The sequence below is a fragment of the Coturnix japonica genome, chromosome 28, assembly GCF_054131305.1.
Source record: "Coturnix japonica strain WE chromosome 28, WE-NBRP24, whole genome shotgun sequence".
In the NCBI taxonomy this organism is placed as follows: Eukaryota; Metazoa; Chordata; class Aves; order Galliformes; family Phasianidae; genus Coturnix; species Coturnix japonica.
Genome location: NC_140690.1, coordinates 3,156,638 through 3,173,233, shown reverse-complemented (window position 1 = coordinate 3,173,233; position 16,596 = coordinate 3,156,638). Strand labels below are relative to the sequence as shown.

The following is a 16,596-nucleotide window of genomic DNA, read 5'->3' as shown; positions in this document are numbered from 1 at the left end:
TGGGTAAGATCTATGGGGCAGGAGCTGCTGTCGGGCTGATGTGGGTCAGATCTATGGGGCAGGAGCTGCTGTGGGGCAGATGTGGGTCTGATCTATGGGGCAGGAGCTGCTGTGTGTCAGATATATGGGGCAGGAGAAGCTGTGGGTCAGATCTATGGGGCAGGAGCTGCTGTGGGGCACATGTGGTTCATATCTATTGGGAAGGAGCTGCTGTGGGGCAGATGTGGGTCATATCAATGGGGTAGCTGTTGCTGTGGGTTAGATCTATGGGGCAGAAGCTCCTTTCGGGCATATGTGAGTCAGATGTATAGCAATACCTGGCCCATAGATGTGACCCTCATCAGCCTCACAGCAGCTCCTGCCCCATAGATCTGACCAACATCAGCCCCACAGCAACTCCTGCCCCATAGATCTGAACCACATCTGACCAACAGCAGCTCCTGCCCCATAGATCTGACTCACATATGCCCGACAGCAGCTTCTGCCCCATAGATCTAACCCACAGCATCTCCTTCCCCATTGATATGACCCTCATCAGACCCACAGCTGCTCCAGCCCAATAGATATGACCCACATATACCCCTCAGCAGGTTATGCCCCATAGATCTGACCCACATGTGCCCCACAGCAACTCCTGCCCCATAGATGTGACCCACAGCAGCTCCTGCCCCATAGATCAGACCCACATCTGCCCCACAGCAACTCCTGCCCCATAGATCTGACCCACAAGAGCCCCAAAGAAGCTCCTGCCCCATAGATCTGACTCACGCCTGCCCCACAGCTGATTTGCCTCTTAGATCTGACCCACATCAGCCCCAGAGAAGCTACTGCCCCATAGATCTGACCCCCCACAGCCTTACAGCTGATCCTGACCCAAAGATCTAACCCACAGCATCTCCTGCCCCATTGATATGACCCTCATCAGACACACAGCATCTCCTGCCCCATATATATGACCAACATCTGCCCCATAGCAGATCCTGCCCCATAGATCTGAACCACATCATCCCCAGAGCACCTTCTGCCCAATAGATCTGACCCCAATCAGCCCTACAGCACCTCCTGCCCCATAGATCTGAACCACATCTGCTTCACAGCAGCTCCTGCCCTACAGATCTGACCCACATGTGCCCCACAGCAGCTCCTGCCTCAATAGATCATACCCCAATTAGCCCCACAGCAGAACCTGTCCCATAGACCTGACCCACATGTGCCCCACAGCTGCTCCTGCTCCATAGATCTGACCCTCAAGAGCCCCACAGCAGCTCCTGCCCAATAGATCAGTCCCACCTCTACCCCACAGCAGATCCTTCCCAATAGATCTGACCTACATCTGCCTCACAGCAGCTCCTGCCCTATAGATCTTACCGCAATCAGCCCCACAGCATTTCCTGCCCCATAGATCTGACCCACATCTACCCCACAGCAACTCTGGCCCCATAGATCTGACCCACATGTGCCCCACAGCAGCTCCTGCCCCATAGATCTGACACACATATACCCCAGATCTGGTCCTGCACAATAGATCTGACCCCAGTCAGCCCTACAGCAGCTCCTACCCCATATATCTTAACCACAGCAGCTCCACAGCAACTCCTGCCCCATAGATCTGATCCACATGTGCCTCACAGCAGCTCATGCCCCATAGATCTGACCCACATCTGCCCCACAGCTGCTCATGCCCCATAGATCAGACCCACATCTGCCCCACAGAAGCTCCTGCCCCATAGATCTGACTCACATGTGCACCAGAGCAGCTCCTGCCCCAAAGATCTGATCCACATGTGCCCCACTGCATCTCCTGCCCCATACATCTGACCCACAACAGATCCTGCCCCATAGATCAGACCGACATCTGCCCCACAGCAGATCCTGCCCAATTGATCTATCCCCCATCAGCCCCACAACAGCTCCAGCACCATAGATCTGACCCACATCTGCCCCACAGCAGCTCCTGCCCCATAGATCTGACCCCCCTCAGCACCACAGCACCTCCTGCCCCATAGATCTGATCCACATCTACCCACCTTTGAAGTACTTTGGTCCTTCTCTGCCAGTCGATCGCTGCAGCATCTGGTTGTCTCCTGCTCAACACTCTGTCCTACATCCCTCCTACACAGGCCAGAAACCAAGGCACAGAAAGTATAAGGGATCCCCAAGGGTCTGAGGCATCTTCCCTGCTGGAACAGCAATGGAGGACACAAGACCACAAGAAGCCAGATTCAGGCAGAGAAGCTTGAGGGTGCAGCCATCTGCATTAAGGTTGCTATGGTTTGGCGTTGCAAATACTACTCTGCCTGACTGGGGCAGGGCAGGCTTACGCAAGTGTTTAAGCAGACGTCTTTCTGGTCCTGTAGGAAGCAGCAGGTCTGAATTAAAAGGAGCAATGAGGCAAGGAGTGCCCTGAGCTTGTTTCCTAAATAGAAGGCAGTGTGGGACAATTTGAGGAACAGGAATTCAACTACTGTAATGCAGAGCACTATTTTTGTCGCCTTCCAGCAGTCACCGATTAATGGAAGATTCTTGTCCTTCCCAGACTCCACTGTTGGTAACTCACATCTACAGCCTCTCTGGGCAGCCTGTGCCATTGCCTCACCACCCTCTGTCTGAAAAAGTTTCCCCCTAGTATCTAACCTAACATGTAGCCTAATTCTCCTCTCTTTATTCACAGGAGATGTCCTCTAGACCTCTAATTATCATTCTGACCTTCCTCTGGAGCTAATCCAGAAGCTCTGCACCTTTCTTGTGCTGTGGGCTCCAGATCTGGACACAGTACTGCAGATGGGGACTCATGAAGGCAGAGTGGAGGGGAGCAAGAGCCTACTTCTCCATGCTGCCACTTCTCTGTGGATACAGTTGGTCTTCCAGACTGCAAGCACACACTGCTGGTTCATGTCCATCTTTTTGTCCACCAGAACCTCCAAATCGTTCTCCACATTTCTTCCATGAGGAACAGCTCCATGATCTTCCCAGGCACAGAGGTAAGGCTCACTGGCCTGTAGTTTCCCATGTGATTTCCTTCCTGCCTTTCTAAAAACTGGGAGTGATGTTTCCCTTTTCCAGACCCCAGGGACTTCTCCTGCCTTCTTCTGACAGCCATGACTTTTCAAATACGGTGGAGAATGGCTGGGTGAGCGTATCAACCATCTCCCTCATGACTCTGGGAAGCACGTCATCCTGCCCCATGGACTTGGACATATCCAGTCTTATGAGGAGGTCTTGGACTTGCTCGTCTCTTACAGTAGGAAGGATTTTGCTCCCCTGGTGTCCACCTAAATGTTCAGAGACATGAGTGTCATTCACTTTCTAGGCTCTTCTTGTGGCTCCTTAAAGTCCAAGAAGTCTCATTTTCAGCTCTCCTTACGCTTTTACCACACAAAGTAACCTGTTCCAGTTGCTTTCTCTTGTGGAAGGACAAAGGAGATTGACAGTGCACCATAAGTCAGAATATAAACTGCTGCTATACAGAAAATATTTCTGATTTCTTCAGTATTTGTCTGGAAGACAAAGCTCATAGAAAAATGTTCTAAAGTGTGAAGAACGAGCCCCTTTCAGGACTGAAAATGACTTCTGCTTTAGATGAATAACATGAATGTCTTACACGAAAAAAATACTAATCTGGAAAATATGAAATAGGAGTCAGAAAAGTTCCTGATGAGCTGCACATGATGAGTATGGCAGAGTTTCCTTAGGGTAACCATCTTCTTTATTACCCTACAGGAATGGGTAACAAGGGCAGGAGTATGGTTCATCATTCCCTTCTTAGTTTGATGGCAGCTCCCTCTTTGTGCTGGGAAGGTAAATAATGATGGGAGAGACCCCTGGGTTTTGGTGGGACATGAAATATCTGTGGTCACAGCAGGTATGTGTCAGCTGTCACAAGGCAGACATACACAGGTAATGCAGGGTAAATTAAACGAGAGCCTGTACAATGAATATGATTAAAAACTGTGTAATAACAGCTCAACAAGAAAACCACTTGAAAGAAAGCAGGGGATCTGGCAGTGTGAATATATGCTAATTATAGAATGGATATTTGGCTGACGTCAGTAAGAATGTGCAATGTGTAATTTTTATGTGTCAGATAAGTACAATAGGCTGTTTTCTATGTTTAAGAAACCCTGACACTTGGGTCTCCAGGCTGTCTCCCCAAGTTATTCCCTAGTGTGCTTCACAACACTAAGAATGTGGAACTGGATCATTCTCTTAGCCCTCTTGCGTTGCTAAGTGTGAGATCCTCTGTTCAGAATTGGATTAGCTATCAATGAGTGATGCACAGATGCTATGGCAGACCCACAGTCCTTCCACTTCTGCCCTCCTACTGCTGACCTGTGAGCGCAGATGTACTGTTCTATAAGATGCTTTAGAGAGCTCAGGCTTAGCCAGTTGCTGCACCCACAGAAAGGCAGAGGGAAGGGCTGAAAGTCTGTGGTGACAAAGCTGGGCTGCTGAGGGGCTGATTTTCAGTTCTGTCACAGAAATCCCAGGGCCATTTGCAGTCCTTCAGGCAACTGCCCATTTGTAATAGGCTGACCAACTTGTCTTGTGCGTCACATCTGTTCAGGCTGCAGAATTCTTGGAGCAGGGTTCATTTCCTATGGAGAAAACCTCACTCTGTTTGGGTCTCTCCCTTTCTACAAAGAAAGGAAAATGACAGCAATCAAAATGATAAACACAAACATAGGACATTGCTTAGTTAGGATGTGTTTAACAGTCAACAGCAGTGTAACACTTATTCCTCAGGCAAAGAAAATAAGAAAACGAGCCATCTGGGCTTGTCTCTTCCCAGTTTTGAATGAGGCAACAGCATTAATCTTTTATTCCCTCCATTTTGGGCCTGGTAAACTTGGAGTTCTGAGAGATGTGGTTTTTGGTGAATAGATGTGGCCTTCAGTATTCTCCTTTTACTCCAAAGTCTGAATCTCTGCATTCCCCCATATCACATTAATGCTTTCTTTCCCCTCCCCACTCCCAATAAATAAATAAATAAATAAATAAAAACAAAAATTAATAATAATAAAAAAGCAAGCTCTCAGCTTATGAAGAAATAGCTGACAACAACCTTCTGGACAAAGCGTTTTTACGGAGTACAGTTCATATTTATAGGGAAAAAAGATCCAGAACTTTGTGCTCTGTAGTCTCCCAGTACCATATCCCACACATGCTAACACACCCTTAGGACAAAGATTACAACTGGAAATAATGATGTGGCAGTTATCCTCCACCCTGATAAAACTTCATCCATTGATGAAAAAGGTGTGTTCCACAACCTAGTGCTCATGCCATGTGGTTCCTATCAGTGGGAGAAAGTAAGGGGGAAAGCTAGAAGGTACTGTTCACATTAAGGAAATACAAGAGAAGATTTTTTTGTTTTTCTGCACAGAGGTTGCCTTGCTTAAGCTTTATTCTGCTATGGAGGAAATGCATACACTTTTCTTCCTCATTTTCCCTTGCTAACAGAGGGAAAAGTCTGACAAGAAGAGTTATTGTCACCTTCCTCATCCTTACTACTTGCTGACACTGGAGAAGAAAATCCTCTGGGGACTACATGGCTTTGTTTCTTGGCTGTCTACTGTGCAGTTGTCCCTTCTCTTCACTTTCTCATTTCCTTAAGGTAACATCAAGCTGATGTGTGCAGCCCACCAATAAAAGTCTGTGGAAGTAAGCCTTTCTCAGGAGGTGCTGTGCTACTGTCCTCACTCATTTGCAAAGTTCCCTCTCCATTCTTTAGCATAATCTCCAGGTGGGAATGGCAGGAGGCAGTTACAGAAGGAACTGCCAGACCCCAAAGCAGAGCTGGTGCAGGAGGGTACCACACAGCCATGACTTCAGGTTGGGAACTCAGAAGACCATCATACTTGAGCAATGAAGAGTCCCTTTAAATAATGAGATGTGCAGAAACACCAATGAGTAGAGAAATAAAAATTCTGGCCTTTTCAGTTTATCATATTGGCTTATAAGTTGTGAGAAATCTATGCTAGTTCTTTGAGAGGGACAGATTTTGTTTCTCTACTTTTCAGCTTACATTTGCACCACTGAGTTACTGATGAAAAAGGAATGTTACCTATAACAAAGATAAGCTTTATCTACTGATTGCTTTAAATAAACCCTCATTCCTTTCAGCTTTCACAGCTTGTAGTCTGTTAATCCCGTCAATCATTGACTTTAAATGTAGGAAATATGTAGTAAATGATTCTCAGCGTGTGTCAGAGAATCCAGCCACGAGCCTAAGAACAAGTAGGGGCCCTAGCCTTAAAAGAAACTGGGGGTGGGGAGTCAAACCACATTTGGGCCACCACCACAATAAATAAAATCCAGGCAAAATATGGGTGAACCATGGGCTGACAGATCAGCCTCAAGGGTTAAAGTAAAGGGGTCAGCCAGGTTGGATGGCCCTGTTCTAACCTGACCTGCTGGGTAGCAGCGCTCCCATGGCAGGGGTTGGGTGGGCCCTGAGGTCCCTTCCAACCCAACTATTCTGTGGTTCTATGATCCTTGAGAGCCCCTTCCAAATCGGGATATTCCGTGATTCAATCTTGTGTGCTGAGCGCTCCCTCTGCTGGCACACACACATAGCTGGATTTTTCCCTACTCAGGCTGGGAAAAAAACGTGCCAGTGGAGCTGATGAAATGAAAGAGGTCATCGAAACAGAGCCCGTGGGGACTTGAAGGCTGAGCTTACCTTTTCTTCTTGGTACAGTTAGCGATCAGCGTCGTTCATTACCTTCAGCACCATGCAGATAGCGCCTGTATTTTACACAGGCCTTAGAGCTGGTTTTCTTATTAACTGGAACGGCCAGTAAAAGAATCTGAAGTTTTTCTTCAGTTTCTGATAACAGGGCAACAAGTTTGTTTAGTCACTTCTTTTTTACAAAAGCTGTGACCTGAGGAACGGATTTATAAGCAGAGCATTTCTACACTCATGTAAAAATCCTGTGGAATGCAAATGTCCAGAAGAATTTTAGCACCCACTGTGGGGTTTGTCCTTCCAGTGCAGAGCAGACTGGCACACTGTTCAGCCTTGTCTGTTTAGAGCATAAAGTCCAAGAATGGCACCACATGAAAGTTTGTAATGCAAGGATCAAGTACCCCTCATAGTCAGCACCATCAGCTCCCACAATATCCCACAGCACAGCACTGAGGACCTGAGTGGAAGGTGGTGGGATACCTGTCTATGTTCCCATGATGCTGCCTCTAGGACACATGCTCATCCCTGGATAAGCAGTATAGCATAAACACATCATCAGAAAACAAAGATTCCATCTTTCTGTTTTTCCTTGTCTATTGCTACAGAATTTCTTGTTCCATTGGGCTCGAATCCATAATGGCTTATATATGGATATGACAGTCCTGTCCTCTTTCCCCTCTAAACATGTGTACAACCACACAAGCAGCCAGACACAGCCCTGACACAGTTGCCATTCACAATCACTATCCCCCAGGGCAGCACAGTAAGCTTTCATCCCACAGGATGAACTACTGCTTTAATGGAGAGGGGAAAACACAGGGGGCAGCCAGAGACAGCTTTGTTCTGCTCTGGATGCATCTCCAGCAAAATCACGTTCAGTTAGGTGGCATACATCTCACAGTAACAGAGGGCAGTTTGCTATCTGCAGAAAAGGTGAAAACCAAAAGAAGTATTATTCACAAAACATAAAGAAATACTGTTATATGTCTTCTCTTTGAGTCATTATACACAGTCATTACAGAAAAAATGTTCTCCTTGCTGGGCACTGCAGCAGGATTTAGTTACGTCTTCTCTTAGAGATCCACATCTTATTCATGCTTACACCATGTCAAGTCAAAATGAGGACGGGCATTTTGTAGATGCGTGGTATGAGAGGCCAATATTCTGTTAGTAATGCTTTCCTCCCAAGGTTTGAAGGCAGCACCTTTTCCAGCCTCATTTCAAATACTGCATCACATTTAAATCCCAGCTTTCCTAACACAGATGCAATGTTAGGAAGCCATGTGAGGAAAGACAGGGATGGCTTTAAGTCTCTAAATAAGAAGAAAGAGAATCATCATCAAGGAGGCTGACTGACTGAAAAAGAATGTGCTTTTCCAGGCCATTTCTGAAGGTACAGCTGAGGGCTAACCCATAACAGTTACTTTACTTGTTGAAAAACATTTTTATGTATGTGTTTTATGTTTTGCTTTTTGTCACTTTGCCTCATGTTTAATTGCTCTGTTCCAAAGTTTTGCTGAAGGGAACTGAGGAATGATTTGAATGGCAGTAAATGTGGATATCACAGATCCAAAACATGGCCAGAACTCAACATTGTAAAAGCTGCGATTTGACCCTCGCTCAACAAATGCTTTGTACATTTAAACAGGCAAAAAAAGAACCAGCTTTCAACTGAGATGAAACCACAGATCAGAGATGAACATTTCATTAAATACTGGACAAAGCAGTAGAAACTCTTGCTCTCTTCTTGTTTGCAGATCATGAGAGTTCAGAAAAGCCCATGGAATTATATCTGATTTATAATCTGATTTATAAGCAGCACTGCATTGAGACAAGATGGGGATGAAAGGACAGAGCACAGCTCTGGTGAAAAGGGCTGGGCATCACCTTGGGGTGATCATTGTGACTCCATGTTGGGAGTGGCCGAAGCCCCCATCACAAACACGTGCCATCACAATGACACCCCATCAGAACCCCCAGGGTGTTCAGAAGGATTTCACTTGCCGAGTGGCACAGCGAAAACCGCTTTGTTGCAGAAATGTCTGCAAGGACAAACTTCAATTGGACTGAGCAAAGACGCTCCCACCCTGCAAGAGGTGGTCAAGGATCGGCTCGTGATGCTGCTCACTCCCATGTCCGTCTTTAGCAATTGAAAATCTCCTGTACCTTGCTGTCTTTCAAGCGCAAGGTGATAACAACTGACTCTTCTCCTTTGCCTTTTGCAGCCTCTCGTCAACTGGAACCCAGACTTCGGAGGAGAGAGCTCTCGGCTCCTCGAGCAGCGCAGGCCGAGATCTGCCCGGAGAAGGAGAGCCGAGACGGGCCCCTGCTGCTGCTCCTGTTGCTGCTGCTGCTCCTGCTCCCGCAGGGGCTGCCTGCAGGCAGCGGGTCCGGCAGCCGGCACCCAGGCGGCTGCAGCCAGGGGACCCCGGCCTCCCAAGCACCGAAGGAGAAACCGCAGCCGACGCCGAGCTCGAGCCTCTCACAGCCGGCCAATGCGTGCTGCAGCAGCTTGGGGAATGAACCAGCCTCTGGACCCGTCCCTGCTGCCACCAAACAGCGGCTGGAGCCCTGGAGACATTTGTACTTCCTTGTCGTTCACCGCTTCATCTTACATGGGAGACAGCTTGCCACGCAACCCAGCGCTGCAGGAACTTCCCTGGCGCCCAAGAGAGCAAGAGCAGCGTGCTCCTGAGGCCGGCCTGCTTTTCCACTCCTTATCGCTCACGGTGAACATACAGCATGAAGTCACGGTGATGCCAGAGGAGTGGGAGCCTTGGGAGGACCCGCAGCGCCCACCTTTCACCAGCTCTGTCTGGGTAGAGGAAGGCTGCTGGCTGCGCACCGATGAAGATGACAGTGATGAAGATGACGAGTGAGCGCCCTGCAGTGGGGTCATGTCGGCGCCCGCATAGTGGCCCGAGGTGGTAGTGGATAGACCGATAGTTATAAGGACAGGTTGTTTCAATAATAAATCGTTTCAGTTGTCACTTCAGTTTGGTCATTCAGTCCTTTCCTTGAGGGCGAGATCTCAGATGCGATTTTAATTTTGTCAGTGAAAACGTGCAAGGCTTTGGCTTGGTTGAACGAGGTGTACTCCCGCAGGGAACTCATCCCGATACTTCCATCACCCGCCCCTCATCCCGCCCCGCTCGGCCCTGGCTCCGCCCGGCTCCCCGGGCCGCGGCTGCGCGGAGGGCGGTGTGAGCGGGGAGCGCGTCCCGTGCCGAGCCGACAGCCGCCCAATGGCCGTGCCGCCATGCTGCCCAACACTGGGTAAGGTGACTTGGGCTTTCCTCCTTCCTTCGGCGGGGCCGCGAGCTCCGAGCCACAGGAGCTGCCGGGGCCGAGCCGGGGCCGGGGCCGGGGCCGGGGCCGGGGCCGGGGCCGGGCGGAGGGACAGACGCGTGCTCCGCAGCCCCTTGAGGGCGATGGGACGCGGGGTGGAGGCCGCGGCCGGGCACGGTGGCCCCGGAGCGGCTGGGTCGGACCCGGAGTCCCGCTCGGTGCTGTTTGCTCACGGGCCGAGCTGTGTGCACGTCCGGAGGGCAAAGTGCGGCTGTGGGTGTGCTGTGGAATCTGAATTGAGTGACTGCTGCGGTGTTATTTCTGCGCTGCTAATGAACGGGGACATACGTTGACCTTATTCGTTCCCGTGTGTTGCAAGCAGTAGTCATGAGATCCTGTACGAGTGCAGAAAGCGCCCACGGTGCAGCCTGTGGGCTGCCCTGGTTGCGGCCGTGCCTGCTGCAAAAGGAGCCCACCTGCATGATTCTAACTCCCTGAACCTGTCCAGTTAACATTTCTCTTACCCCTTAGGCTGTTCAACCATCCAGACTATTATGTATTTACTTGGATACAAAAGTATTTTGAGAGATGGTAATGAAAGCCTTGCTAATGTGAATGGTGTCAGCTGTTATCACTTTGGCCTCAAATCCTTTCATTCTATCACAGAAGTCAATCAGGTTCACCAGGCTTGATTTTACCTACTGAGATTGATGATGCATTGGAACATGCTGCCCAGGGAAGTGGTGAAGTCACCATCCCTGGTGATGTTCAGGAAGGGTTTAGATGTGGCACTGAAGGACATGGTTTAGTGGCCATAGTGGGGATGGGTTGAAGGTTGGACTATATTGTCTTTTCCAACCTTCCAAGTTCTAAGATTACCTCTCATCTATGGCTAGTTTCTCATGTCCTGGTAAACCATGTTCCTAAGCAAGGCACTACCAGTGTCTGCTCTCACTGAATCACCCATGCCACTCAGCAACGCCTTTCCCTTGTTCATGCTCTTCCTACCCACATTATAGCAGATAAACAAGTTGCCACTGGCTTCCCTTGCAAGTCTCAGCTGCAGGTGAACTTTGGTTCTCCTCACACTGTGCTGAAATGCTCATGCAATATTCCCAGTTCCTTTTTATCTCACTGGTGCTTCCACTCTGTGTGACACCTTTGTACACAGGGGCTCAGTCACAAGTCGTTTGCACAGCTGTGTCAGCCTGCTGGTTGGTTGGACAGACTTGTGGGGATTTATTGGGTTAAATGCAGTTACTTGCAAACTGAGTTTTACTGTGAAAGCCTTAAGGAAAATCATGGTCATTTTTGAAAATCTGATTTTTGTCTCTTGTCTTTGGCACCCTGCATTGGGATTGTGATCCTGGACTTTGCCTTTACAGCGTGTTGAGCTACTGGTCCTCTGTGTTCAGAGGGCCAAAAGAATTAAATTACAGAGAGCTGCACTGAGTATCAAAACGTTAGAATTGGTTGGTTTTGTTGTTTTTAGAAGTCACTCCTTTTCTGCTTTTGGAGAATGCAGCAGTTCTGTTGTGGGCAGCCTTGGATTATTGTACAAAAAGTCTTCAGTGGTGGTGAAAGGCTTATATTTCCAAGAAGGTTCTGCAGGTAAGAGTTAAGAGTTTTTCATAGGATTTCTTAATACTACACCATGTTTTCTATTCCCAATAGAGATAGGAAGGCAAAATCTTTTTTTCTCTATGCTTCCACATTTGATTTGATAGCGATAAAGCTCATTGCTGTCTTTTTAAATAGAAATTATCTTTGAGGAGTGAAGGAGGCCCCAATTGCGTCTTTGGGCTAGAACATATGTTGCTCATCTTAAACCTGTGGATTATCTTTTAAACTTCAACACTTGGAACATGGTTAAACTCCTCTTGCAGGTCCATGTTCCTTCTCTGCAACATCCCCTTCTCAGAGTATACAAAAAGGATTTACAACGTGCTTTTTTCCTTTTTTTTTTCCCTCCCCAATTCAATACTCATGTAAAAGGGTCAGTTTGTATCTGAAGGGGGTGGTAGGAGCTGGGAGAGTTTCTGTACTCTAGGAAGATGATGCTTTGACCCCAGAAAGTTGATTTTTCCGCGACTTACATCCTTCAAAAGTAAAATTCTATGTGTAGACTAAATATGTATCCTACTAAATATGGGATTTTTGTGTGCTTTTTGTAGCCTACACAATTTGTAAATATGGCATGTCCATGTGTGTCTTGGGAATGGCAGAAGAATTTAAAGGAGAAGTTGCTGTCAATGCTTTATGGCCTAAAACAGGTGATTATTTTGAATTGTTGTGTTTTGTCCTATACAGGTGGTCTTATTTAGGACTGATTCAGAACACTGAGCACTTCTGTGTATTTTTTTGTGATCAAAGATGTTGTGTGGGTATTGGCTTTCTTTCCTAGTTCTCACTGTTGCCTTCCTGTTTTCACTTAAACTTGCCTTCAGCCTGAGCACATTCTGCTTTTTATCCTGTCTTGTCACTGCTCCTTTCAACATGACTCAAACTTTGGTTTGCACACCATCCCTGAGTAGTATTGGACATTTATGTCAATATTTAGAATCCCCAGCTAGTTAGATTGCCAGGAAATAGATGAAGCTGACAAGATATGTACCTCTGTAGATGTAAAAAAAAAAAAGTTTTGGCTGAGTGGGAAATCAATTGCTTTTTCACACAACCATCCAACACTTCTTGCAAGTCACAGCACACTGAAGGGCCGCATAGCAGAAAAATAACTTGGTGTGCCCATCTTATACTAGCTCCAGTTTATTGTCCATGGGTCAGTGAGGACCAGGGCTGCTGTTGAAGGTTTGGTAGCTGCTGAACAAAGAGACCAGTGTCTTGAAAGCATTAGAAGCAGCAAGTGAGCTTTCAAAATTTGTATGTATCAGTGTTTCCTTGATGAAAACTGTTCATGTTCTGAAGTATAAAAGTTTGTAATGTTCAGTCTAGGAAGAAAAATGTTGTTTTGCAAGGTTTATCTGCCAAAACAAAAGTTAACTACTTTAGAGAGTGAGAGAGGTGACTTCTGTAGTATCTACATTACAATTACAAAGTTTTTAATTTAAAGAACATCATATATATGTGATCAGCTTCAATGCTGGAGATTAACACTGTGCTAGGATGGTTCTATTGGTTCATCCAGCTCCTTGAAACAAGAGAATATGCTGATAGTGAGATGTTATGAGCTCTCGATTTAACTAAAAGTGAAAGAGGTAGCCTGCCAAAAGGATGTAAGAGTGTGAATGAGTAGTAGAGGTACTGCAGGGTCAAAGTGGAAGATGCTGAATGTATGAATTAATGGAAAACCAGCAGCACTTTGTATGAAATAGATGGAAGGATGTGCAGATTGCAGGACAGTAGATTGTTTTTCATATCAGTCTTTGCCCATAGTTTTGCTATATTTAGAACAATAATAATTGGCTGTAATGTGAAAGTAGAGGAGCATAAGCCAGGAAAAGTTTGAGTTTGTGCTATTGGGTTTCTCATCTTTAACTTAGAGTCACTTTGTTATCTCACAAGTTATTGTGGGGCTAAAATTGAGATTTTCAGTATGGTAATGGCTGCAGAAAATGTTAATTGCTGATGCACATTCACTTTGAGAAAGATAGTTGTCCTGTTAGTTTTTCATGTCCTAAATAAAGCCAGAGGAAGTCTTTGTGTGGAAAGTATTGATAGAAGCATTGAATAATATGAATATTACAAGGAGTTCTTCCCTTTATTCCTCTTTTGGTTCCTTTAATACTTTTCAAGTAAGGGAATCTTTACACTTTGAGGATTGTTTGCTGGTTGACCATTCTTCGCTGGTTGATGGTATTTCACAGTTTAGTCTTCTCATGATTTACTTTCATGTGAGAGGAGAATAAAGTTTATGCATTTGCCAAAGAGATGAGTATGTGATGTCATTAGTGTTAAACTTGTAATTTCCTGTCCTCTGAATTTTCCAGCCATACATACAGCTGCTATGGATATGCTGGGAGGATCCGGAATAGAGAAGCAGTGCAGAAAAACTGACATAATTGCAGATGCTGCATATTGCATTTTAACAAAGCCGAAAACTTTCACTGGAAACTTCATTATTGATGAAGTTCTACTGAGAGAAGAAGGCGTTAAGGATTTTGATGTCTATGCAATTGCACCAGGCAAAAGAGATCTTTAAAATGAGAAGTTTGCGAAGGAAGGAAGGCCATATGGGGAATATGGATATATTCCTTTGACTCAGTCAAAAGATGCTTTGCCTCACGTTTGAGAATGTGGATTCTGGGAAAGCACATAATAGTCCACTGAGGCTCTAATAATCAATGCCTATATAAATATATATATATATATATATATATTTTAAACCCATTAGCAAAAAGAAAATAGACCTGCACCACAAGCGCATGTATTACTATTTACCAAATAGTGAGATAGTGTTTCTTCATCTTCAGATGTTTCTGACTGAATTTGTAAGAGGCTTCTGGGTCTGATTTTAAATGTACCAGAACCTAAACATGTCACCTCGTCTTCTTTCAACCTGTAGTTCATTTACTGGTAAATTGAGGTGCTGTTGCCTTCAGAATGGATTCCTGTTTGTGCTGTTCACCCTTACTTGGGCTTACTGTTATTGTTCAACTCCCCTTTAGGTCACCCCCTGATGCCTGACTTCTTCTTGGATGCTGAAACTGACATGACAGCCACATAATCAGAAGGCCGTGGAAGGGCAACCTCTGCATGTACATGTCGATTATTTGTGATGATAATGAATGCCTCCTCTATTTCAAGTTACTTTTGGACTACATTCAAGCTATGTGGCAAAATCTCTTGTATTTGGGCTGTTTGATTTATGGAAGTGACTTTAGTGTCTGCAACTTTCACAGTTCATAATCAGCACCTTGTTTTGAACAATCTTTTTGCTTTTTACCACCAGAGTTAAGTGGTATGAAGATTATGAGTAAATATTGCTGTAAAAAAATCACAAGCAATCAGCATATTTTGCAGGAGTGTTACATCTTTCTTGCAGTGTGAGAACTTGAGAAGCTTCTATTCCTACATGAAGTTCTCACAGTCGTACATGATGTGAATGTCTACAAGATGAAATAGAGAAGTTGTTTTTTTACAAAAGCATCAGGTTCACTTTTTCAGAATAGTGATGTTTCTATTGGAGGGCAAATAGGAATACTGGATATGTTTTATAGGAGTGCCAAAACAAATATAGGAAAGAAAGAGGCTAAGTTTGAAAAGAGCCCAGTTCCCTTGAAAATACTATTTGTGAGTGCGCACTTAGACTTTTCTGCCAGGAACTGATACTGCCAACTGCCCAGATCTCCAACACAGTAGCAATTCACTGAGTAGAATAATTATTTCCTGATACACTGACCTTCTGCATGGCTTTTAGGGGCTGCTAAGCATTACATGCCTTATAAATTGCAAATGCTCTTTCTTAATGTTAAATGAGCACATTCACTGCAGTGTAGAAAGTTGCTGATTAAAGTAGTGAATTGATTCACACCTTAGAAGCTTTTGCAGAAGAACTGCTGAAAACATATATATTCTTAGAAAGATAAGTGAGATAGAGCGTTCCAGCATTTTACAGAGAATCCATCTATTTCTTTTAGGTGCTTCACAGGCATCAGGTGGAGCCAAGCTTAATAAAGAATCAGCTTCAGCGGGGCCTGTTGCAGAAACATTCAGAGTTATTCAGGGAGAACTCAATAAAGAAATAGTGAAATCCACGCAGGGCGTCTTTCAGTTTGAATTGTCAGGTAAGACCATCACTTGTAAAATTCTCAAATGCTCACTTTTCTAGCAAGAGTCAGTCTGTATTTTCACATGTAAATACTTGTCTTTTATAACTGGTCTAGGAACAGGGACATGTTTGGGTGTGCTCTATAAGATGCTGCCTTTCAGAGCCAACTTCAGCACATGTGGGATTTACCCTGCTGCTGTTGTCACAGGGAGATGCTTTCTGCATCAGCAGCATGTGCTGCTCTTTTGGGGACTGTGGTGTGTTTTCCTGGTGTTTCATTTCTGCTGTGTCACCCCGCTGGCCGTGCTGCACAGGGTCAGCATGGTAGTTCTGTTCCAAACCCCTGCTGCCTCCAGCTCCACCAGCAGCCACTGCCTTGTCCCCTGACACTGTGGCACTGTGGGGCATCTGCTGGGGCTGACCTTGTCTGCACAGAGAGCGCGGGGCAGCTTCTGGCACAGCACCTCCAGCACGTCTAGCACGAAGATGGGAGAGAAAAGCAGGCGGGGGTAGCAAAGGGCAGGGCACATCAGTCCTTGTGGTGCTGCCACAGGTTCTCCCTGTTCCACTCAGGTGATGAAGGAGGCACTTGGTACCTTGACCTGAAAACCAGCAGTGGGAGTGCTGGGTTTGGGAAGCCTCCTGCAGCAGCTGATGTTGTGATGAGCATGTCGAGTGGCGACTTTGTGAAGATGTTCACTGGTGAGTAACAAACGGGTTTGGCAGAACTGAGGCAGCTACTGGTGGCAGGAAACATCTTGCTGATGGATGAGCTGACAGGCTCACCTCTCTTTGTGGTCTTGGAATTGGATGAGCTGTAGCTGGAAGTGCATGGCCTTTAAATTCCCTTCCAACGTAAGTCACTCTGTGAGTCCATGATTTTATAATAAAA

At 46.1% G+C, this 16,596-nt stretch overlaps 1 protein-coding gene across 1 annotated transcript; it reads left to right on the top strand.

The window, feature by feature from the left end:
- Positions 1 to 3,122: 3,122 nt before the first annotated feature.
- LOC146756057 (uncharacterized) lies at positions 3,123 to 14,276 on the top strand. The gene is made up of 6 exons (XM_085524784.1): positions 3,123 to 3,130; positions 5,180 to 5,329; positions 9,057 to 9,187; positions 9,794 to 9,964; positions 12,151 to 12,249; positions 13,924 to 14,276. Exons 1-6 carry the CDS (start codon positions 3,123 to 3,125, stop codon positions 14,133 to 14,135), a joined length of 771 nt encoding a protein of 256 aa, XP_085380910.1. The 3' UTR covers positions 14,136 to 14,276.
- The last annotated feature ends 2,320 nt before the right edge of the window (positions 14,277 to 16,596 follow it).